Below are 25,626 nucleotides of genomic sequence, written 5' to 3'. Positions count from 1 at the left end.
AAGTTTTTTCTTTCTTATTATTATGCATAATGTGTCTATTTTTTAAAATTCCACTTATAGAAACTTAATATAGTTATCTCATTCACAGTCTGGAATATATAAAAGAGTACTCATTGAGTATATAATATGCTTAACTCTTTGCTGAGGTGGCTATTCTACGTAAGCAAAAAAGGCATTGACTTTAAAAAGCATCATGAGGAGCAGCACCATGGCGGTTGGCAAGAACAAGCATCTGACGAAAGGCGGCAAGAAGGGAGCCAAGAAGAAAGTGGTTGATCCATTTTCGAAGAAAGATTGGTATGATGTGAAAGCCCCGGCCATGTTCAATATTAGAAACATTGGAAAGACACTAGTCACGAGGACTCAAGGAACCAAAATTGCATCCGATGGCCTCAAGGGTCGCGTGTTTGAAGTGAGCCTTGCTGATCTCCAAAACGATGAAGTTGCATTTAGAAAATTCATGCTAATTACTGAGGATGTTCAGGGCAAAAACTGTCTGACTAACTTCCACGGCATGGATCTTACCCGGGACAAAATGTGTTCCATGGTCAAAAAGTGGCAGACCATGATTGAAGCTCACGTTGATGTCAAGACAACTGATGGTTATTTGCTCCGACTCTTCTGTGTTGGTTTCACTAAAAAACGCAACAATCAGATCCGCAAGACCTCATATGCACAGCACCAGCAGGTCCGCCAGATCCGGAAGAAGATGATGGAGATCATGACCAGAGAGGTGCAGACAAATGACTTGAAGGAAGTGGTTAATAAACTGATTCCAGACAGCATTGGGAAAGACATAGAAAAGGCTTGCCAGTCCATTTATCCTCTTCATGATGTCTTTGTTAGGAAAGTAAAAATGCTGAAGAAGCCCAAGTTTGAATTGGGAAAACTCATGGAGCTCCATGGTGAAGGTGGTAGTTCTGGAAAAACTACTGGTGATGAGGCAGGTGCTAAGGTTGAACCAGCCGATGGATATGAACCACCAGTCCAAGAATCTGTAAGAATCTGTGTGAAATACAGATTTTTAATAGTGACAAATAAAGTCTTATTTGTGATGAAAAAAAAAAAGCATCTTGACTGAGGAAGTTGTTGAAAATTTTCTAGGCCTAAAATGGGATATGGCTAATCTTCAAAGAGGAGAAACACAGATGCTTTTCCTAGGAATCCTTATTGATCTTATAGGAGGTGGATCTCAGAGATAAGGCCATTTTACTTTATTATTAGAGGTTCATTTTCACCATTTGGTTATGTGTATGTGGGGGGATGTGCACATGTATGCAGTTGTGCAAGACGCAAGAAGACCACACCAGATCCCCTGGAGATGGGGTGACAGGGAAGTGTGAGCTACCTCTTGTGAGTGCTGGAAACCAAACTCTCATCTTCTGCAAGCATTGAGCTATCTCTCCAGAGTCAAGGCCATTTTAATTTTAGTTATCCATAATTCTTGTTTATGTTTAGCCACATAGGTTGGTTCCTTTTCTCATTAAGGTATTCTTATCTTGCTTCCTCTGTGTTTGGCTGGTAACTGACTCTCTTCCTTTCCTCTTCCTAGAATTCTCCAAGTCTGGTTGCTCTGCCTATACTTTCTGCCTGGCTAATGGCCAATCAGCGTTTTATTAAACCAATATGAGTGAAAAATCTTTATAGTGTACATGAGCTTTATCCCACAGCATTTACCCTTTCTTGCTTTTCAAAACAAAAACTGAATCTAATTTCCTTTGTTAGCAGTTTTCCTAATAATTATCCATAATAACTTGTAAACAACACTCTAAACAAAGACAAACATCCATAATCCAATTTTGGGAATGTGGGCATAGTTTTCTAGGCTACTTCCTGCAGATTGGGGATGCTGATAATCTTATGGGGACCCAAAGAAAGTTTAGAATTATCAAAATGTGATGTGAGGTTTTACTCTTTTGGCTTTTGCTCGGGGGGGGGGGGGGGAGGACCACACAGCTCCCAAATAATCTCACACAGAGGCTTATTCTTAGTTATGATTGCCTGGCCTAAGGTTGACTTGTTTCTTGCCTGGTTTTTGTTTGTTTGCTTCTTTTTCTTTTTTAAACTTAAATTATCCTGTCTACGTTTTGCCTCTGGGTTTTATCTTTCTAGCTTCTGCATGTCTTACTTTCACGCTTATTCCACGACTGGTAGACTGGATGGGTGGCTGCCTTCTGATGTCCCTTCCTCTCCTCGCTCTCTAGCTTCTTGTTCCTCATTCTCTCTCCTCCCAGATTTCCCCCCTATTTATTCTTTCTGCCTGCCTGCCCCACCAATCCTTGCTCCTGTCTAGCTATTGGCCGTTCATCTCTTTATTAGGACTATCATCAGGTGTTTTAGACAGGCACACAGCTTCACAGAGTTAAACAAATGCAGCAGAAACAAAAGTGACACACTTGGAAGTAGTCCTCCCTAAGAGCACTTTGTAAGTGACAATCCAGTGTCATAATGTCAAAAGTTCCATGGCCTCCCAAAATAGCATCACTAGTGGAGGAATGAGCATACAAACATGAGAACCTCTGTGCACATTTCAACTCAAATCATAGCACCTGGACTGAGAACTAAATAAGCCCTACTTGGAAAAACGTATATGAGCTTTATTTAAGCAGACTATCTAGACATTAAAAAAAAAACCCAAGCTTTGGTTCTGTTTACTATAGCCTCCAGTTCTTAGAAAAATGTAATCTCCATTCACGATATAATACAAATATAAGATAGAAATTATTAAATATAAAATTATTTATGAGTTATTGTTTTTTAAGATGAGCAAAAGCTCTGAACAAGTTATAGACATCCTCTAAGAGAAGATAATATAAGCTAGATGAAATAGAAAGACAGACATGAAGCCACAGGGTCTGTCGATTATGATTATCAGGTCAATTATATAAAAGGATTTCTCTTTCTGTTTTGTGAATTACAGTTGAAAACTAACAAAGGCTGTACATACCCCATTGTGAAGCTTAGAAATAACCAACCAAAATGACAGAATTATGACAGAGAGCAACTTAAGAACTCTAAAACTGGGCCAAGGTTAAGCACAGCTGAAGAGAGCATTGATTATCTGGAAAGTGGGTATGAAGAGGTTATTTCAACAAAGCATGGAATGTTAAAAAGGTTTAAATTCCCAAGGAGAACATGAAACCCAGATTATAATGGGATGATCTAACCAATGATCACACTCTGAAAAACTGAAAAGATAAGACATTAATCAGGAGGAAAGGGGAGACGTTTAAGGACATAAAATTCACTTACTCAAGATGAATGAAGAAACATAATAAAAAATGGGTTACACACATACTTAAAACCATTTATTTAACAAAATTATTCTTTCAAGAGTGAAAGCAAATTAAGATAATTTGAAAAAGTTAGAAAAAGTTTACCATTTATCCACTTCACTGGAAATCTTAAAGAAGTCCTTTGGTCACAGGAGAAATGAGTTCAAATGATACCCCCCAAAGATGTAAATTTTCGTTCTTTTTTTATCTCCCATTAAGCTATGCCTCACATTTCCTCTCTAAGTCATGATCTCATCTATGATTCATTTTGTTTCACATACACATACACAAACAACCCACTGAGTCTGTTTTGTGTAACTCATGTGTTTTAGGCTGACCACTTTGGGATAAATAATCCACCAGGGGGCTTGTCTCTCATATAAATGGATCCTCCATCTCCAGTAGCCATTGACTGCCTGTAATTCCTCATCTAACAGCAGGGCCTTGTGAAATTGGTATATTGACTGGTATGATCATTATGAAGGTACTCTTTAGACAACTCGAGTGTTGATTTCATGGATACAACATCCCTGTCAGTCTAGAAGGCAAGTTCAGCATCAGGTGCCCTACCCCTCTTGCTCTCATAACCTTCTTGCTCTATCTTCTGTAAAGTTCTACGACCCTCAGGTACCAATATTCCTACCACAGCAGTCACTCGACTTCAGCTGGAGCCATTTACATGAAGCCACTGTTTAGTGTTACTGGCAAGCGTTGACTCTGGTGCCACTCATTTTCCTAACTTTGTTTCTTTGAAGATGTCTTTTCTCCTTTCTCTGTCTCCATCTCTGTCTCTACTTTTATCTCTATCTGTTTCAAAACATGAAAGTCACAGTGTTAGACCTCGAACATGAATAATGTTAAGGAAAGGGCAGAATACATTCCTGGATGGAGATGGAAGAGGGTGGGATTGAGGGTCAGAGGGGAGCAAGGGGGTGGAGGGATTGGGAGGGGAGGATAGGGTGGAGACTACTGCCAGGATGCAAAACAAATAGAAGAATACAAAAGAAAGAAGGAAAGAAAGAGAGAGAGGGAGAGAGAGGGGGAGGGAGGGAAAGAGGAAGGGAGGGAGGGAGGGAGGGAGGAAGGAAGGAAGGAAGGAAGGAAGGAAGAGAAGAATGAATAATAATTAAACAGAGTGTGGTTACTCAACAAAATTGTTTGGACTAGCACAAATGAGTAAAACTCAGTCATCAACTTGGATGAATACCATTCTACCTAATCATAATTTTTAAATTTATAAAAATTTGACTCTATTGTGTACTTAATCAAATCTCAAGGAATTTAGATCTTTCTAGTAACAATGCAGTTAAATTGCAAATCAACAACAGATTGTAGCTCCCTATCGTAGCAGGATTTATAGAAACCCAGAGACAGATACTGGATTTCAACCTGAATGTCAAAAAAGCAAAACAGCCAGCCACTGACTTTTATCTCTACCTCAGTCTGAAATGGCGGTCCTGCCTCCAGGAATCTCAGAATGAGACTGTGTGTGTGAACTGACTCTTCCTGTCTTATATTTCTCTCTAGTGCTGGGATTAAAGTCATGCACCACTACTGCCCAGTTTCTATGGCAAACTAGTGTGGCTACTGGGAATAAAGGTGTGTGCCACACTGCCTGATCTGTATGGCTGATCAGTGTGGCTGCTTTGCTCTTTGATCTTCAGGCAAACTTTATTTTTTTTTAAAATACAAATGAAATATTATTATACTCTATTCAGTATGAATTTTGCATTTTGAAAACTTTCCGTGAACTACTTTGTTGTTAAATAACAAATGTACACATACAGAAGAAAAATGGGTGAACAAAGACAAGGTTCTTTATGTGTAATTGCAGAGTGACTTTGTGGCCATCCATCGTGGTTGTATAACCTGTCAAGAGATGACCAGTACCCTGATGGGTCCTTAGAATTAGGACTGTGGCAGGATTTTAGTGAAAGGGGCCCAAGGTGCACTCCACAAGAAGCCGGGCCAGACGCAAATAAGAGAGACTGACGAAAGCCAAGCCTATTAGGTAAGTTATCCCTATTAAGGACCCGAGTTTTGCTCTTGGCTTTGGTGGAGTCAGGCTTTTGTTGTAGATGCAGTGGGAAGCCCCAGAGGGCTTATCTGTCTAGCAGCACATTTTCTGCAGGGTGTGGACCACTGCCCACGAACTGAGCTTGTTTCTATACACTAGTTAATTAATCCAAGGGGTGAAAACGAGGGGAAGGGCTGGACCATTATGAATGCCTGGTTTTGAAATGCAAACTGGAACACATAAAGACCAGCAATTTGATTGAAAGGTATTTTAATTTTGCTCCTAGAAAGAAATAGTGTTTTCAGGAGGGAGTCAGTTTATTCTTAGGAAGGAAGGTTTCTGAGCGTGTTCTGGGCCACGGGCTTTCACTATTGTCCAATCTCTGATGGGTATGCATGCTGCCTAGACAAGTGCTGAGCTCTTCCAACGCTGTCTCAGACAGCGACATCGGACGCATGGGAGTTGCCTGGGAGGAGGGGACCCAACACCTTGCCAGCTGCCTGAAAGATGTCAAGAGTGCCAAGCACGTACATCAAGTGTCTTACTGAACTGTCATTTAAAGTTTCCATATGGTAGGAACTGGGATCAGGACAGTCTTATCTTCATTACTCTTTCCATCAACATTAAGAATATTTGCTTGTAAATTGCAAGCTCTCTTTCTCCCTCCCTCCCTTCACCTCTCTCCATTGTTTTCTCCCTCTCTCTATCTCTCCCTCTCTCCCCTACCTCACTTCTCTCTTTCTCTAAGGCTCCCCCTCTCACTGCTGTTAAATGCCACATTACTCTGTAATTGGATGGTGCACTAAGATAATTAGATTTTGCTTCCATTCTCAGACCAAAAGTAAAGCGGAAATCAGCGTTTTCCTTTCTGCTCTTCAGGCATAGGCAGGGGAAGGAAGGGGCTAAGATTATGCCCAACTGAATACTTTCTGGCTTACTGTGTCAGCAACAGTAATTGGCAGACCCTAATGTAGAAGCTTTTTATATACAGTTGTTACCTTGGATTATTCCTCATACCTCACTCTATGACTTCTTCCAACTAGAACTAACTTTATGAAACTAGAAATGACGGGGAAAAGGCACTCCAAGGAATTCTGCCCATGGCGCACTTAGCCAGCGTTACCAGCTTCCTTCAGCAAACAGCTTTCTCTTATACCTTTCTGATCATTTGTACATAGTTTTCATATTTATATAAAAAATGGACACAGAAAATTTCAAGATTCTGAGCTAAAAAGAAAAAAAAACAGGTTTGGTGAAAAGATACAGCCCCAGAGTCAAAGCAAGACTCTGTTTCCTTCCTTCCTGCAGAACGCCAGCTCAACGCCGCAACTACACAGGCAGGATTGGGCGAACTGTTCTCCAGCTGAGATGAAGCCCAAAGCTCCTACAGGTGCTAATGCTGAGGTGGAGTGCTGAAAGAGCTATTTGTGTGCAGCATGAAAGGTTTGTGTCAAATCTCCAAGACCTGTTACAATCTTGTCTTATGGCTTAAGGATTTGGGCTCAGCCCTCCTCAGTGTCAGCGTCATAGCTAAAGCAAAGAAGAACTGACTGATCGTTCCTGACAAGGACATTTCTGACGAGCTGCAGAGTAGATTTCAGAACATCTTAGTCCCCCAGGTGTCAAAGAGAGAGAGAGAGAGAGAGATGTTAAAGATTGTCAAGCCTGTTAGGGAAGCTCTACCAGTCAACAAGGAAGGAAGTGAGCCTGGAGGAAGGACAAGGGTAGTGCCCACATTAGCCTGGCCTTACTTTGGTCAATGGTATGGAAATCAAGTAAGTGTTTTCTTGCTTTGCTGCTTGGAGGGGATTGTCAACACCAAGACTGTCATTGGTAGAAGGCTGTTTGAAGGCTCATTTGTGGAGGTCCAAAATGTGAGCCTGTTCCACCTTGTCTGAAGGTCGGAGAGTTTGAGCTTGCACAAAGTTGTTGACCACAACTATGGCTAGGGTGTGGTGACTTGGTGTTTTGGACACTAAGATGGCCCATAGAGGTAGATCCACTCCACCCTGAACGAAGGCCAGAAAATTCAAGCCTATTTCTGCTCCTTCTTTTGAAATAGGAGGTTTGCCCTAGGGAGCACCACCCTTCAGGATACTTGGTCTAGGGTAGGTTCACTGCCTAAACAACATTTTGCTTTTTTTTCCCAAGAAATAATGACTTGAAGTCTCAAGTATTAGAGCAAATAAGAGTTCTGGTTGTTCTTTGTATCACGTTAAAGCAGTTTTTTGCCTTCTTCCTCTTTTTCGTATTGGGTATAAAATTGTATGGAAAATAAACTTGGGTGAATTCAGATTTCAATATTGGTTGAGTTACCCTCCCGATACTATCCTATGTCTCTGTGTTTCTTTTCTTTCATTTTTTTGTTTTGTGTTTTGTTTTGTTTTGTTTTGAGACAGGGTTTCTCTGTAGCTTTTTGTACATGTCCTGGAACTAGCTCTAGCTCTTGCAGACCAGGCTGGCCTCGAACTCACAGAGATCTGCCTGCCTCTGCCTCCCAAGTGCTGGGATTTAAGGCGTGCACCAATATGGCCCAGGTCTGTGTCTCTTTTTATCTCTGTTCCTCCTGCTTAACACCTCTAATCCTTACGCTCCTACCCTGGAATGTATGAATCTGCAGCAGCTGGGATCAGGGCAGAAGTCACCCTAAAAAGATGACTCCTGACACTCATTAACTCCTGACACCTCCAGACTCTTCTTTATGTCTCAAAGGGAATTCCAAGATCTGGGAAATGCAAACAGGGATGCAGGCAGGATTCTGGGAGATGTCCACTAAGTGGGCAGGGCTGGAGAGCTTACAAGGGCTCTGGAAGCTTCTCTATGTACTGTGAACTATGCACTCTATGAGCTGTGAATTTCCTCAGAGTTGCTTCTACACATTCCAATATACTGGGCTCAAACACTATGACAATAGGCTTCTTCATCCTGTTTGTTTACAGCGTAAGTAAATCATCTCTGCAGAGAAATTAAATAAGCCTATTCAAGTGTCATGGAGAAACACTGATTTCAGTCCCCATGAATTATTCTCTCTTAACTCTCTGGAAATGCACTTTAAGCAACTCTATGGTAAAATTTATCTTCTCGTTCCTAGGTCTCACCTTTATTTTCAGAAAAGCAATATCAGAGGGATGTTTGATCTCCAAATTGAAGTTGTTATAGAAGGCAAATGCTAGAAGCAACTCCTTATGAACAGAAACGGATGCTAAGAGTCAGGTAAAGCCGGGAGGCAAAAGGGAATACCCCTCACTGATGCTGGGCCATCAAGTAGCAGAGGAGGCCTAAACATCACTGCTGCTTTTGAAGCTGCGAAGGAGCAACTTCTTAGCTTTGATGCTGGTTTAGTACGTTCAACCCATTTTCAAACACACCCAATTGCCTGGGAGCAATGCTCTTTCACCATATTGCCTGCATTCAATCCATATCATTGGTTACATCCGAGCTATACAAGGCGGTCTTTATTTTTGCTGGCTACTGGCAGGAAGGAAAAGAAAATTATTTCCTGGGGGAAGTATTAAAGGTTACGGGCCAAGACCCTTTCTGATATTTTCAGCCTTGTTGTGTGTGACCTGAATATCTTAGATGCAGTACAGGAAAAGCAGGCCATTTTCCTCCTCAAATTGAGATCTATTTTAGGAGCAGGGAACAGCCTGTTCGTGTCTTCAGATTAATTTTTCTGCCCAATCATTCCTCTCGCAGAATTATTTTTCTGAACATTTTCAATACACCATCTGATTAAGTCATTATTTTTCATTATAGACATGCCATTTTTCTGTATTCCTCAAAAGAAAAATGGTCATTTAATGCAGTCGGTGGTTGGCTTCTCCTGCCTTAGAACTCTGTTTCATGAGATGCTCTTTGTAAATCCTTGCAGCTCCTTCCTAGTTGGGCCGCTGTTACTTTCCGAGATGCTAATTGTTGCCTACTTTACACTGGGACAGTTACTTCAAAGCACACATTGCTTGTCCTGGTTCAGACTAGGGACATGTCCTAGTGTAAAATTCCTTGATTCATTCATGCAATTTCATGTTGTATGTAAATGATTTTAGGAAAAAATAATGTACCAAAGTAGCAAAAACTACTCGCCTGTGACAAATACAAGTTTTTTTTTCTTTAAAGAAAATATTCCTTATTAATTGATATGGGATGTTTGATACATCCCCCAATTTATACATTGAAGCCCTCACTCCAAGTATATTTAGAAATGGACCTTTATGGACATACAGTTAAATTTAGTCACAGACTCTCAATCCCTGTTACTTTAGGGGAAATACAGCTCTGGTCCTCTGCTGTTGAGTGTCTGTGATGCCGAAATGAGCGGCCTAAGTTAGGGGTGAGTATTTGCACATTCTATCCAGGTAAATTTATGTATAACAGAGCACAGGCCCTGTGCAGAGCCCTGAGTTCTACATTCCCAGTCACAGAGAGAACACCACGTAGGTAGAGCTCAGAGCAGAACAGACTGCCGCCATCACTCCTGAAGCTTCCTCCTGAAGGTCCAGGCTTGTTTTATCTGGTTTCCCCGGGCCAGAGTCAACCATCTTTCTACCCATGTAGATGTTCACAATGGGCCTTCTTACACTGACACCATTTTGTTAAAAATATGGCCACATCACTTCTTGTACAAGAAGTCTGTCTATTGGTTGATGGTAATAAAATATACTAATGTGTCGTAATCAATCAGTTCTGGTAATGATATGAGGAAGGCTCCCGGGGTTCTGTTTCTAGAAACGAAACTGTTACTGGGTCTGACCTGAGTGTTACTGTAAAGGAAGCTGCTGCTGCTCAGATGTCTGTGTCGATTAATACTGCCACAGTGTGTCAGCTACTGCACAGCCAGTCAGTACAGATGATGTCGCTTTCAAAATTCTAGACAGGTACATCATCACTCTTTTCCATGAATTTACCTCCTGACATATCGATGTATCTTTTAAATATACTTAATGTGAGTGTATTACAATGTTTTGCCCAATTTTATTGGGTTATTCACCTTTATAGGTGATTTGTGAGCATTTCGAAAAAGTTTTGTAAGACGTGCCTAGTCAGATATATTTGCATTACAAAATCCTCTACTATATCTCATGTTATACATGTTACCTGTTATATCACAAGTAATTGTCTGTCCTCTATGGCTCCTTCATTTTCTTAAAATGGCTTTGCTAATGGGGTATTGTAGAGTATTGGGGAGTCTAAGCTATAATGATTTTGCATCTTATCTAGGAAACCTTTCTTTGAGTCAAAAGGTACCCTATCTCTTCTTCCAATTGCTTTATTTATTACCCTTATCATTTTTCATGTAGGTCTATGATCTGCATCAAATTACTTCTCATGTATGGAATGGTGTGGGGTCAGATTTAATTTGTTTCCAGAATGGATGTCTAGTTTTGACAATAACACTTTCTCACAATGATTTTCCTGTTGAGATGGTTCAATTTCCTGGTTTATAAAAGTGCTGGCAGCAGCATATCTGACTGGTTTGGTCTCTGCTGCCCCGCTGGTCTGATGGGCTAGTGTTGTGTCCGAACCTCAGTTGGCTGAGACCTCCAGTAAGCCCTGGAATTTGACAGAACAAGTCTTTCATTGTTATCTTGTTTTCGCTAAAATAACTTGACTATTTTACTCCATTGTCTTTTTTGCTTATCTTATCCCAACAACTATAGAAAAGCTTCATGGGGTTCCAGCTGCATGACCTATATTCTACTGAGTCTTTCCATCTGTTTTGCTACCAACCACTGACATAAGACTGAACATTTTTCTAATTTTCCCTTTAGTTTTGTTAATCTTTACAAACATTCACTGTAGTAGATACATAGGTATTTAAGGTTTTTTTTTTTTTTTTAAATGAGTTGGCCTTTTAACACTATTGAATGTCCTTATGTCTAAAAGTAGGCTTCGTTGGAAGTGTATGGGATTTAACACAAACACAGCAGTCTGTTTGTGCTTGCTGCTAACATGATGTGTTTTCCCTCATTACTTCCCTTTTAGCATCGCTAATGTGCTTATTTCTTTGTTCTCTTGCTTGTTTCGCTGGTAGAGTTTAATGAATCTCCTGTTGTCCTATGCATGACATTTCTTTCTTCCCTCCCCCGTGTCTCCTTTAATTTGTCTGCTGACTTTTGGGCAGTGCCCCAGATCTTCATCTGATTTTTTCCTTGTTAGTTTTTCCTCTTGGTGTTTCAGGCTAAATAAAGAATTTTAAACTCTTGACTTGTATTTTGGTGTCTGATTATTTTATCTATTTTTCATTCCATCAAATGAATTATTCATTTCTGGTTCTATCTTCACTACTAACATTTATTTTGTTTGGTTCAGTCTTTATAATTTTTATGTATCTGGTAAAATTTACATGCAGCTTAACTATTCCTTGTGTTGAATAATGATTTCTATTACAGTTTTTAAATATTCTGATAAAATCCCAACATCCAATTCACCCCCACAGGTACATCTTTTATTCTTTTCAAAATTGAAGCTCCAAAATATACATACCATGTATATGACATGACATTGAGGGATAAATATCGTTGAAAAGGTCAACTATAATCTGTCTGTCACATTACTTAGCTACTCATTTTTATGTTTTAGCAGAGGCAGTTGATTTCTATTTATTTAGTATTAATGCCTTGTACATACATATACAGCATGAGTAAGAAGTCACATATCTAGTACACAATAAGTGGACTCTGAGTGGCTAGGATCTATGATGGCTACAGCCTGCTGTGCACTTACCGCACTTAACTGGACTCTACCAGGGCCCTCAACATTTGCTGGCTCCATCCCTTTTGTCCTCTGACAACTTCCAACCCCACAGCATCTCTGTCTGCTACACTTCAAAGGGCCATTCTTCCGTGTAGCACCAATGTGAACACATCTTCCTTGCTGCCCTTCCTTCTAAGGAATCCATACCCATGCCTCCCATTAAATAATACCCAAAACCTTTTTTGCGACGAACTTCCTGTCCCCAAAATTCCATGTCTCTGAAGAGAGGCCAAAGGGAAGATGCTCAGAGTGTCTGGCTTCGGGTAGGTTACCTAAGGTTTAGAGAGGCTGCTGTGTCTTGGTCTCACTGTGCAAGGTTTCAATGACGGTGACTAAGGCCACTTGTGGTGGCTAGCCATGGTGGCCAGCTGTAGCTCTTCCCTAGGTGTGAGTAAAAGCTCTGGTCGAGGTGGCCTGCCACATTCTGAGCACTCCCCTACTTCTAAGAATAATTGTTATGTTGGTGCAGGCTTGTGTGCATCATTGGGTCTTTGGGATCTTTTTAAATGACTGTATAAGGGCTCTTGGTTGTTATTCCATAGGGCAGAGACAATTGAAGCCTATGCATTTCCTCGTTCTTCTTTAGAAGCAGACATCCCAGTGCTGATACACTAAGATTTAAAGATGGCTTTGTGTTTGGGTGAATTTCATGGTAGGGATTCACAGTGGGATTGGCTAGCTGCGTTTTTGCTCTCCTCTTAGATGACATCCACCCTCCGGACAATGTATTGACCCAAATGACAAATGAACCGATAATGCTTCTGTTTTCTCTATAGCCCATTTGTTGGAACGAAGACATTGGGCTAGACTTGACCAGCACTTACTTAAGATTATCACCATCTGTTTTATAAGCTTCTGGTCTTTGGCGCCCAGGTTTGGCTATTTGTTGGTGATGCTGCTGCTCTTCCCCTTAGCCAGATGAAATGCTGTCAGCCTATTATATTCATACTTTTCTTTATAGCTTCATGTGCCTGTGAACCTCAGGATTACTGCAGGATTTATGCATATATTATCAATCAATATATATATATATATGTATATAAATAATATATTTCCTTTAAAGAAAAAAATCAATCTAGCTAGGCATAGTGGGGTACATATTTTTAATCAAGCCCTTGCGAGGCAGAATACGTGAGTTCAAAGGCAGCCCAGTCTTCACAGGGGACCAGGGACTGCTAGGGCTACACAGTGAGACTGTCTCAGAAAAAAAAAAAGAATTTCTATGTAATGATATAATTTAATTGAAGAATCATCCTTAGCTTTGTGGTAGAAATGATATTTGGGTGTTTAGTTCTTCTCTCTGCCCCACCCAGCACACAAGTTTGCTATGTATCATTGCTTTGTTTTGCTATTGTGCACATGCCTGATTTTGTAAGCTCTTCCTTGCTTACCTTCAACCAAATGGTGTCTGAGCATGGCTGTGTTCTTTACTATGCTTCCTGAGACACAGTGCCGTGGCACTACACCCATTACACTCCTCTGGCAAGCACTGAGTCCTGCTGTTCAAATCACACTGCCCTTACGCTGTTGAGTCAGCCATTGACCAAGGCTGTTCCTACCGTACTACCCCGTATGCTCTCGCCTGCATCTCTTCACCTCGACAGTCTGAGCAGTGTCCCCTGGGATGAGCATCAAAACCTAGGTTCTCACTTTTCAGCAGTCATGTGTAGAGGCAAATTAGAAATAGATTTTCCCCAGAATGTGGGGAAAATCAGCACCTACCAATTTGAGGTCCTCCCCCTAATAAACTTTCTACAGGGGAGTTCCAGCCTCATACTTAAAGGATAGTCTTTTTAAAAATGTATAGCTATGGCCGGGCGGTGGTGGTGCACGCCTTTAATCCCAGCACTCGGGAGGCAGAGGCAGGCAGATCTCGGTAAGTTCGAGGCCAGCCTGGTCTAGAAGAACTAGTTTTAGAACAGGAATCAAAAGCTACAGAGAAACCCTGTCTCGAAAATCAAAAAAAAAAAAAAAAAAAAAAGTATAGCATGTATAGCTACTTTTTCCTTAACAGCCAAGATATGGAACTGACCTGGATGTCCTCCACAGGCAACCAGTTGGCAGTCCTGTGCATCCCATAGTGGACAGTAGCTCAGATCTCATTCTGAGGAAAAGACAGCCCTGGAGGGCAGGGCTCCTGACAGCAGGAGACAGATGCACCAGCCAGTAAGAGGGTCGCTAGTCCTCCCTCATTGATATCACTCAGATTAAACAGTACCCCAGAGTTTTGCGGTAAGAATGGGTCTCAGGGCATGTGAGAGCAGACATGATAGCTTTGGCTCTAAGACTTGCGTGCTTGGTGCCTCTGGAGACACCCGCGTCAGCTGCTAGGGAGCCCACAGCTTCCTGTCCCCATTAGTGTGCATTCTATAAAGTACGGAAAAACTGCCCAGTTTGTAAAGTTTATTTGAAAAACTGAGAAGTAAAAGGTTTACTCTCATGTGGGTAACAGATACTCTCGCAATATGTGATCAGTTCTTCGTGAAAGCAAATCTGACAGAGGCACGGTATAGGATGAGAGGAGGGTGTTGACAATTAGTACTGACTTCCCCTAATTTTCCAAAATCTTATCTTTATTAAAAGAGCCTCCTTTTAGAGTTTTACTTCTCAACAAAGAGTCATCAAATCTCACTTTTAGCCATTTTGTGTAAAGATGATCTGTAACACAGATTTGGACTTAGGTCATGGAGTAACTGAGAAGCCTCAAGTGTGGTCATCAGGCAGAACCAAGCTGAGCCCCGGTTGCCTGTCCGTGTGTTCTGGGGATCTGAATCCAGGTCCCCCTTCTCCTCCTCCTCCTCCTCCTCCTCCTCCTCCTCCTCCTCCTCCTCCTTCTTCTTTTTTTTTTAAAGATTTATTTATTTATTATGTGTACAGCATTCCTTCCATGTGTGCCCGCGTGCCAGAAGAGGGCGCCAGGTCTCATTATAGATGGCTGTCTTACACAGCAAATGCTCTGCCCACTGAGTCCTCGCCCCAGTCCTGGCTTTCCTCCGAAGAATTTAGACAGATTCTAACATGCAGTTACCATTTCTTCACTTTTGCTAATGTGTAGTTTTGATTGTGTGACTAGACAGAAATTTATTTGATCTATTTTTTATGAAGATTTTAATTGTTTTGTGCTTGACTGTTCCTTTTATTGAGATTAAATTAATTTTTAACTGTAGTGTAAAGATGTAAGAGTATAAATGGTAACAGGGTAACATGACTTTCTGGAGGAGAAAATTATTTTTTTAATTATAAGCCCCATATTTTTAATGATTTATTTTATTTTATGTGCATTGGTGTTTTGCCCACATGCGTATCTGTGTAAGGGTGTCAGATTCCCTGGAACTGGAGTTACAGATAACTGTGCGCTACCACGTGGGTGCTGGAAATTGAACCTGGATCCTCTGGAAGAACAGTCAATGCTCTTAACCACTACACACTCATGTGTATTGAGTGATGTTTAAGTCACCATAGGATATTCAGTATTTGAAATGAGCAGTATTATTATCTGACTTTAATTGGAGAAATCTAAATAAAATGCAGAACTCTGCAATGTTACAAATGATGGTATTAACACCACAATGTTTAAATTGACCCATGTGATTACTCTGACATCAATGTGGTGTCTGTTGGCATTTTCACCTCAAGGTCAAACCATGGGAATGCCATTTTGTTTTGCCAGGAGTGGTCCCTGACTGCACCTGTCACTGCACCAATGGCATGGTTTATAATGCCTGGACAGAGTCACCATGAATCCAGGCCTGATATGCTTCCAATGGCTCGCCTGAGTCCATGTTCCTGATGTATCTGGAGTTGTATTGATGTCTATGGCCTGTGTCACCACAGGGCTTAATAGGAACCTTGCATATTGAGTTCTAAGGGCTGTGCTGAGCTGGTCCTGCCCCTCACTGGCCCTGGGAGAGCTGACCCTGCCCCTCATGTTCACTGCAGCAAGAGAGCTTGCCTCACCTTCCATGGGAAAGCAGTCCCCCAAACTTGGGAGAGATGGCCCCAATTCTCACCACAGCTGTGGCCTCAATGGCACGCCACCCTGATATCTACCCCATCTATGACCTATTGGTATTCATGAAGTGATTAGCCTGCAGCACAATAGCTGCAGGATCTCCAGAACTCAGAGCAACAGCAGGATAGCCAGGAAAAGTTTCAGTGAGGGTCCAGATAATGGTGTGCCCGAGGCCTTAAACCACACCAAGGACTCATTGCAGAGAACATTTTACAGGTGGGGTTGACTGAACTCAATGTAGCTTCCAATGACACTAGGGTGAATGAAAAGATGTTGGAAAGATGGAGAAAAGATGTGGGTTTTTGTTTGTTTGCTTATATTGTTTCATTTTCAGTTAATTTGGAGGACATGCTGTAGGAGTAAAGGGAAGATATGGAGGGTCAGGGAGGTGGCAGGATTGGGGTGCATGATGTGAAATTTTCAAAGAACCAATGAAGAACTATGTTTTTTTTTTTAAGCAGAAAAATTTAAAAAAAAAAGAAATTGAGGAAAAGACAAGCAAAAAGTTGGAAGAAATCAATAACTCTCTTAAAGAATGCCAAGAAAGCCAACAGACAAACAAACAGGTAAAGGAAACTATTCAAGACCTGAAAATAAAAATAGAAGGAATAAAAAAAACACAAGCCAAGAGAACTATGGAAATTAAAAATCTTGGTGATTAAAAAGGAAGTACAGATGTAAGTATCACCAACAGAATATAAGAGATAGAAGAGAGTCTCAGGTGTTGAAGACGCAATAGAAGAAATAGATACATCATCAAAAAACTGTTAAATTTAAAAATTGATGACACAAGACATTCAGGAATTCTGAGACACTATGAAAAGACCAAATCTAAGAATTATAAGAATAGAAGGAGAAGAATCCCAGCTCAAAAGCCCAGAAAGGATATTAAAAAAAAATCAAAGAAGAATATTTTTCTAATCTAACAAAGAATACGCCTACACAGGTATAAGAAGCTTGCAGAACACCAAATAGACTGGACCAGAAAAAAGTCCCCTCACCACATAATAATTTAAACACTAAACATACAGAATAAAGAAAGAATATTAAAGCTTCAAAGGAAAAAAGTAAAGGCAGACCTATCAGAATTATACCTGACTTTTCAGTGGAGATTCTAAAAGCCAGAAGGACCTGCAGACATCTTGCAGACTCTAAGAGACCACAGATGAATCCCAGACTATTATATCCAACAATTTTTTCAATCACTTTAGACAGAGAAAAACAAGGTATTTCATGACAAAGTCAAATTTAAACAATGTGTATCCACAAATACAGCCCTACAGAAAGTACTAAGAGGAAAATTCCAACTCAAGGAAGTTAGCTACACCCACAAAAATACAGGCAATAGCTACTCCCACACCAGCAAAACTCAAAAAGGGAAACACACACACCACCACCACCACCAACAACAACAACAGCAATAACAACAATGACAACAGGAATTAACAATCACTGGATATTGATATGTCTCAATATCAATAGATTCAATTTGCCAATAAAAAGACACAGGCTAACAGACTGGATATGAAAACAGGATCCAGTCTTCTGCTATATACAAGAAACACACTTCAACATCAGTGACAGACATAACCTCAGAGTAAAGGGTTGGAAAAAAATTTTCCAATCGAACAGACCTAAGAAGCAAGCTGGTGTGGCTATACAATTATCTAACAAAATAAACTTCAAAATTAATCAAAATAGAAGGAGAAGGATATTTATTATTCATTGAGGGAAAATGTGTCAAGATGGTGTCTTAACTCTGAACATCAATGCTGCAAATGCAAGGATTTGTAAAAGAAACATTCCTAAAGTTTAAATCACATATTGAGTCCCACCATTGATAGTGGGAGATTTTAACACCCCACTCTCATCAATGAACAGGTCTTCCGGGCAGAAGCTAAAGAGAGAAATAATCAAACTAACATATGTTATAATTCAAATGGACCTAACAGATATCTACAGAACATTTCACCCAAACGTGAGAGAATATAGCATCTTCTCTGCACCTTAAGGAATATTCTCCAAAATTGACTACATACTCAATCACAAAGCAAGTCTCAACAGATAAAAGAGAAGAAAAAAAAAAGTAGAAATAAACCCCTGTTACCAAAGTTCAGCAACAACACAAGTTACAGAAAACTTACAAACTCACAGAAACCAAACAACTCTCAACTGAGTTTCCAATGGATCAAGGGAAAAATAAAGAAAGAAATTAAAGCATTCCTAGAATTCAATGAAACTGAATGTACAACTTACCCCAAATTTGAGACTCAACAAAAACAGTTCTAAGAGGGAAGTTAACAGCACTAAGTGCCTGAAAAAGAATTTGGAGAAATACCATGCTAGAAAGTTAAGAGCAGGCCTGAAAGTTCTAGAACAAAAAGAAGCAGATACATTCAAGAGGAGTAGAAGGCAAGAAATTATTAAAGTGAAGGAGGAAATCAATACAATAGAAAGAGAGAGAACACTACAAAGAATCGATGAAACACAGAGTTGTTTCCTTGAGAAAATCAGCAAGGTAGAGAAACCCATATCCAAACTAATTAAAAGGCAGAGAGAGAATTTCCAAATTAACAAAATCAGAAACAAAAAGGAGGTCATAACAACAGACATTGAGGAAATCCAGAGAACATTAGGTCATACTTAAAAAATTATACTCTACAAAATTGAAAAAAACCTAAAAGAAATGGACAAATTTCTTTATAGATACCACATACCAAAGTTAAATAAAGATCAGATAAACAATTTAAATAGACATAACTGCTAAGGAAATAAAAGCAGTCATTAAAAGTCTTCCAAACAAAAAAAGTCTGGGACAAGATGGTTTCAGTGTAGAATTGTACAAGACTTTCAAAGAAGAACTAATATCAATACTTCTCAAATTATTTCACAAAATATAAACAGAAAGATCATTGCCAAATAATTTTTATGAGCCCAAAGTCATGCTGATATCCAAACCTTACAGAAACTCAACAAAGAAAAAGAATGACAGACTAATTTCCCTCATGAATATTGATGCAAAAGTATTCAATAAAACACTCAAAAACTGAATCCAAGAACTCATTAAAAAGATAATCCACCATGACTGAGTAGGTTTCATTCAGAGATACAGGAATGGTTCAATATAAGAAAATCTGTTAATGTAATCTGTACCATATAAACAAACTGAAAAAAAAAAAAACCCACATGATTATCTCATAAGATGGTAAAAAAAAAAAAGTGTGACAAAATCCAACCCCCTTCATGAAAATGGTCTTGGAGAGGTCAGGGATATAAGAATCTTACCTAAACATAATAAAAGCAATATCAGCAATCTACTAGCCAACAAGAAATTAAATGAGAGAAACTCAAAACAATTCCACTAAAATCAGGACCAAGACAAGGCTGTCAATTCTCTCCATATCTATTTAATATAGCACTCAAAGTTCTAGCTAAAATGACTTAGAGAACAAAAGGAGTTTAAGGGGATGCAACTTAGAGCGGAAGAAGCCAAAGCATTATTCACAGATGACATGATAGTATTCACACGCTTTAATGTGTCCACCTTAATTGTTTTCAGTCCTTATAAATATTATCTAGGTGCTCACAACGTGATTCACTATAAGTAAATTCACTGACATAAGAATTTTACATCACTTGGGGCTGCAGAGATGGCTCAGAGGTTAAGAGCATTGCCTGCTCTTCCAAAGGTCCTGAGTTCAGTTCCCAGCAACCACATGGTGGCTTACAATCATCTGTAATGAGGTCCGGTGCCCTTTTCTGGCCTTCAGGCATACACACACAGAATATTGTATACATAATAATAAGTAAATATTTTTTTTTAAAAAAAAGAATTTTACATCACTGTTTTCCTCCATCAGACACCAGGAAAAGCCTGCTACATTGCTAGCCCAGAAATCTGAACTTGAACAGCTGAACTAAACTAAGGAACTAGGAGTTAGATTCCCTGATAGACAGACAGACAGGAAGAGGGATCTTGACTAGATAATGAAAATGGTGAACTCCCAAGCTGTCTGGCTTCTTCCTTACCCTCTGGGCCCTAGACAAAAGCTGGCAGCTTAAAACAAAAGCCAGACGGGCTTTTTCTGCCACTAGTAGGACATAGCCTGTGGACTGGTCCAGCAAGTTCAAGGCTAGATCAGGAAATGTTTATTTCAAGTTTGGGATCTTATTTGGCTTTCCTGCTCTTATTCAAACCAACCACTCCTAAACTGGGAGAGAAGGACACCATCAATGTTCCCAAAAACTCCACCCCTCAAGGAAACACTAGGCGGGTTTCCTGAGCCCCCAAGTTTTGCAAAGGTCTGTTCTGTGTGCCTTGCTCTGTGGCATTCTCACCCCCTGATAAAGGATTTCTTTATGGGCTGATTGTGTGTGGTGCCGCCTGCTGTGTCTGAGATGTGTTCTCCGTTGCCATCTGTGATACTTGATAATGTTCCTGCCCTTTAATTCTTTAACTGGCAGAGAAAATGAACTGTATCAAGACCCCTAGACAGAAACATTAGCTGTTAGCCAGTAGAAAACTCTTACTTTCAGCTACAACTATTTAGGTGTTTCAAGTTGGACTCGTTCTACAGAATAAACACCTCATAAAACAGGAGGGAAGTCTGTTATGTTTTCATAGTAATTAGCAATTTCACCAAATGGTTTAATTCCCTAGTGAATTTCAGTCCAATCAACAGCTATTTCTTAATAACATAATTAAAGGTTTATTGATTTCTATTTTTATGTATATGAGTGTGTTACCTGCAGGTATGTACATGTATTTTGTTTGTGTGTCCAGAGACGAGAGGAGGTCGTCAGATCCCCTGGAACTGGAGTTACAGACAGTTGAGTGACCACATGGGTGCTGGGACCCTAAGTCAGGTCTTCTACAAGGGCAATGAATGCTCTTAACTACTGATCAATTTCTCCAACCCCTAGACAACAAATTTTAAACATTAGTGCTCTGCCTCGTTTTACACTTGCTCTTTACATAAGGCTGCAAGGTGAAATGTCTTTAGTCCTTTGTCTGGAGGAGTAAGGGAATGGGGCCAGGCCCAGTGGCTGTGGAGATGGCTTGATGATGGTGACTCCCTTCTGCTTCTTCCAGCATGGTTCAGTAAAGTTGAGATTGACTGACACAAGCTGGGACTTGCAAAACTAGAGTTTGCATCTGGATTATTTAAAAACTGTCTGTTCTTTTTCTCATTTCGCACAGCCTGGCAGCTGCTGCTAAGGATTTGCAAATATGCCCTCTTTCCTTGTGAATTGTCTTATGGGTCAGATCTTTGCTCTCTGGCCATGGGATTGCAGCTGGTTATGCCATTTTCATCTTGATCTTCCTCTCTGCTCAACTTTTCTTCTGATATCAGATGTAGGCTTTTATTTACTGCCTTTTCTTGTTGCTGGGCCTGGGGCATCAGTTCTGACTAATCCATTATTATTATTATTATTATTATTATTATTATTATTAATCTTAACATAGATGTTTCTATGGCCCAATATGCTCAGCCTAAAGCTGCTGTCAGTATCATCCTCAGAACACCAGACTGAGAACATCCTATGACTTAGAGCTTTAGCTGTGGTGTCCCCTGCTCCCTTTCACTTCAGCAGCTCTGCCCTGCTTTCTCAGAGAGATCAAGTATGGGCAGAACATGGTTAGTGAGCACTGACCAACTAGAGACTGTCTCTAACCCCCCACTGCTGTTTTAAGTGTTTAGATCAGATTTAGCGTGTCTACTTCCCTGAACACTGCTTATCTCTTTATGATAAGCTCCAGGGTGCTGGTTGTAAGTAGGGAGTACCTACATGTGAAGTCAGGAGGTGGTGTATGCTGCCTACTGTAGTGGCATTTCATTTGTACTTTAATAAATAAGGCTTGCCTAGGGATCAGGGAAGCCTTACAGACCAGGCAGCAATGACACACACCTTTTAATCCCAGGATGAGAGAGGATTATAAGATGGGAGGAGACATCTGTCCCTAAAAACATCAGCAGCTTCTGGAAAATCAACTAAAACAAACTGCTATGAATTCAGTGCTTCCAATAATTGATAAACCTTGATCAACAGAGTAACTTCCTTCCCATTGAATTGTTTGTACCAATAACTCATTATTCATTCAATTATCTACACGTTTAGAGAATCAGCCAAAAACCAGGTGTCTATCAGTTGAGCATTACTTTAATAATTCTTAGAAAGGCCCTGGGTTTTATGTTGCATAAGTAATATCTTAATTTATTTTGACCCATGTGTTGAGGATACACCCCATCACAACAAAGAAAGCACTGTGACAAGAACAGCCAGTTGGCGTCTGTGGAGACCAGGGGGTGCACAGTTTGCTCATGAGTGTGAGTGGGAAGTAGGGCTGGGAGATAACCCTTAAGTCCTACCCTCAGTGAGCCACTCTTCAACCAAGGCTCGATCACCTAAAGGTTCCAGAACCTCCCCGAATAGCTCTCCTTGCTGGTGACCAAATGATCCAGCATACAAACTTCTGAGACTTTTTACATCCAACCTACAGCATCACGGTGAATGGAAGTTTGAAATCGAAAATGCAGCTTGCAATATTCATTTATGGCCCCAGTTCAAAGTTTTATAAATATACACAAGTGATATAGTAAATTATTGACTTAGGCCATTAATATCTCAGGAGGGGAGAAATAACAAAACTTTTTCCTGAGCAGTCTAGCAAAGTCTTTGTTGAGTTTAATTTTCTCAACATACAATCAATAACATTGATGTTTCCTGAAGGCTTCCATTGTGTTTTCATTGTGATTATCTGGCTATGAGGATTTATCACAATTAGTTAAGCAAAAAATAATCAAAGCTTCCATTCATTGTCATGTGAACAGAGCAGTAGGCTAAGAAAAGCTATGATTGAACAATAATAAAGATGAAGACTACATGGGGGTCCAGCAGTTTGTCAGAGTCTGTGTCTTAATTCAGAGAAACAAATCCAATACATGGATTTTCTGACAGTACTATGTATAATGAGAATCTCAAAGTGAAGATATGTCTTAGTCAGACAGACACATGAACAGACCACACACACAGAGACACACACACACACCTACACAGTAAAGAAAATGGTTGTGTGAATATTTTGTTTCACAGTTGATAAAAGAATGGCAGGAAAAGGAGTTCATGTCTGAATTGTCCACTAAAGGCAGCAAAAACAAAACCAGCAAGAAAATATTGGTTCTTGTGGTAAAGAATGAAACCTTGAGATGGAATCTACTATGCAGCCCAAGTTGGCCTCAATTTTGTAATTCTTCTGCTTCCGTCACTTTGGTGCTGGGATTAAAGGCTTGTGCTAACCATGCCAGAGTTTGAAATATTGTAATAATTCAATGTATTATTTCCCATTGTGGTTGTAAAAATGATTTATGCCCATCTCACACACAAAAAAATAGATTTACCTCATCACTGAGTCCCCCAAACTTAAGAGCATCATCTGAAATTCAAAAATTGCATCAGAATCTCACAGGCCAAAGTCCCAAGTCTAATCATAGAAATGACCCAAGTTAGATATAAAGGAGAATCTGGGTTTATTTCATCCTGGCACAAATTTGTTCCCATTTGTAAACCTGTGCCACCCAGCAGCTAGGTTTGACCTAATCAAAATACCAGGATGGATTGGGTACGTTGATACTCACAACAAAGATGGGACAGCATGGCAACTATACCTATTGGCATCTCAGAACGGAAGAGAGAAGGCAAAGCAGGCCTGAAGCAGTTCCAAGTTCCATGTGGGCACATCACTTGAGGTTCGACCCTGGATTCCCTGACATGCCTTCCAGGCCAGGGATCTGTCCTTCGGGCTAGCCACCCCATACATGGAGAACAGCATGGATTTAGAAGTCAATTGCTTGATCAACCAGTTTCCTATCTGTTGGCATGAATTTGAGAGTCTGACCCTTTCATCAGATACATCCCATCTCCATTCCTTCCCGTTCATACTGACAGCTTTCTGCGGGTGTCAGAGCTTCATGAAACCAATGGGTCCCCCGTTTACAGTCCAGGCAGCTGATCTCAGGATGCTGCATCCTGAGAGTGTCTCACATGCTGTATGGCAGAAGTCGGTGGCCAGTCAACCCACTTAATGTTCTGTGCTATGGTTTGCCTGGGTCTTTTATTTTTCTAGAGGAAGGATCTATCCTTTCTTGGGGAAAATATTGACCATAAAATTATTTGGAGGAGTCATTCCTGAACCCCCAAAATGGTTTTACAAAACCTCACTGTTTATACTGTCTAGAAAGTTGTGTTTAAACATTTTTTTAAAAAAAATTATAAAATACAATTGAAATATTTGTCTTACAAAATGTTATTATAAAACAAGAATAATTTACTGTTGAAAAGTATTGGCTATCTATAAAAACCACTATCTTAATATGGAAACATCATCTTGTTCAGTATTCCTTCCCAATCTTATTAAGGATCCTTCCCAACCTCTGTGTCTATGTATTTGTGTGCGTGTGTGTGTGTGTGTGTGTGTGTAGTGTGAGTGTGTATGTGTCTGTGTGCTCAAGCTTTTCACTTTTGATCACAGGGATTTTGAATGATGTTTTCTGTTTGGAAGGGTATAAAGAGTGCAAGGGGGTGGGGCTGTAGAAAGGACTCAGTGGTTAAGAGCACTGCCTGCTCCTCCAGAGATCCTGAGTTCAATTCCCAGCATCTACATGATGGCTCACAACATTAGTAATGAAATCTGGCACCCTCTTCTGGCCTTCAAGCATATATGCAGATAGAACACTATACAAAATAAATAAATCCTTTAAAAAAAGTGTATTGGTAAGCAGATAGCAATTCTGTTCTTTACTGGTGACGTTAACTGAGATTTTGTAGTCATCATATGGCTGAGTGGAAGGTCAGTTGAAGCATGTGTGGGACACCCTTCCATTTTGATCTCTCTAGTATTTTCCTCTCAGAAATATAAAGATGAGTCTGGAGAGGCCGTTCTGTTATATGAGGGCGCAGATGAGAGGATGCTATGGGGACACCAAGGACTGCAGGCCAAGAAGGCAAAGAGACTGGATGGCTGAGCCAGTACTATCCAACCCAAGATTTATTATATTATATTATATATATATTATATTATATTATATTAGATACGATTTTATTAGAGTGACAAATGAGCTCTTGTAGTTTAAAGTTACAGTTCTGTTCCCAGCTGTTTGCAGCTGTGGTCATCCTGCAGTACACAGCCGACAAGCTAGCAGACTCTTTCTCGGAGGCCCCATCGCTGAGGGCTTCTGACTGTGACACAGCAGTGTCAATCACAGAGCCACAGCTGCAGCAGCAGCAGCTCCCATCAGGCTTGGTCTGCTTGCTGGCTCCCCTCCTGTGACGGTGGGGGAGGGGGGAGCTGCAGCCACAACAGGACAGAAACACAGTTGCTGGTATCTATGCACCCATAGCCAGGTCTAGGAAGGGAAGAGTTGTGGAAAGTATCCGGTGTTTTCTTTTAAGTGAATTCATTTGTTAAATGAAGACCTACTGTGAGTTAAGCATTGAATTCTCCTCTAGGTTGGCTAAAGAAGTCTCTTAGTCTCCAGCAAAACATGTTGAGGCAGTGGAGAATGTAAGAC

General features: G+C 40.3%; 1 protein-coding gene across 1 annotated transcript; it reads left to right on the top strand.

Moving 5' to 3' along the window:
• The first annotated feature begins 208 nt into the window (after positions 1-208).
• On the top strand, positions 209-25,385 carry LOC121455381 (40S ribosomal protein S3a-like). Its single transcript, XM_041663042.1, has 2 exons — positions 209-997; positions 25,209-25,385. The coding sequence occupies exons 1-2, from the start codon at positions 209-211 to the stop codon at positions 25,383-25,385; spliced, it is 966 nt and encodes a 321-aa protein (XP_041518976.1).
• Positions 25,386-25,626: the final 241 nt, after the last annotated feature.

This window comes from Microtus oregoni, unplaced genomic scaffold (assembly GCF_018167655.1).
Source record: "Microtus oregoni isolate MIOR12 unplaced genomic scaffold, Mior012 000013F_ref0000133, whole genome shotgun sequence".
NCBI classification, from domain to species: Eukaryota; Metazoa; Chordata; class Mammalia; order Rodentia; family Cricetidae; genus Microtus; species Microtus oregoni.
The sequence above is the reverse complement of the archived record's forward strand: the minus strand, read 5'-3'. Positions and strand labels throughout refer to the sequence as shown.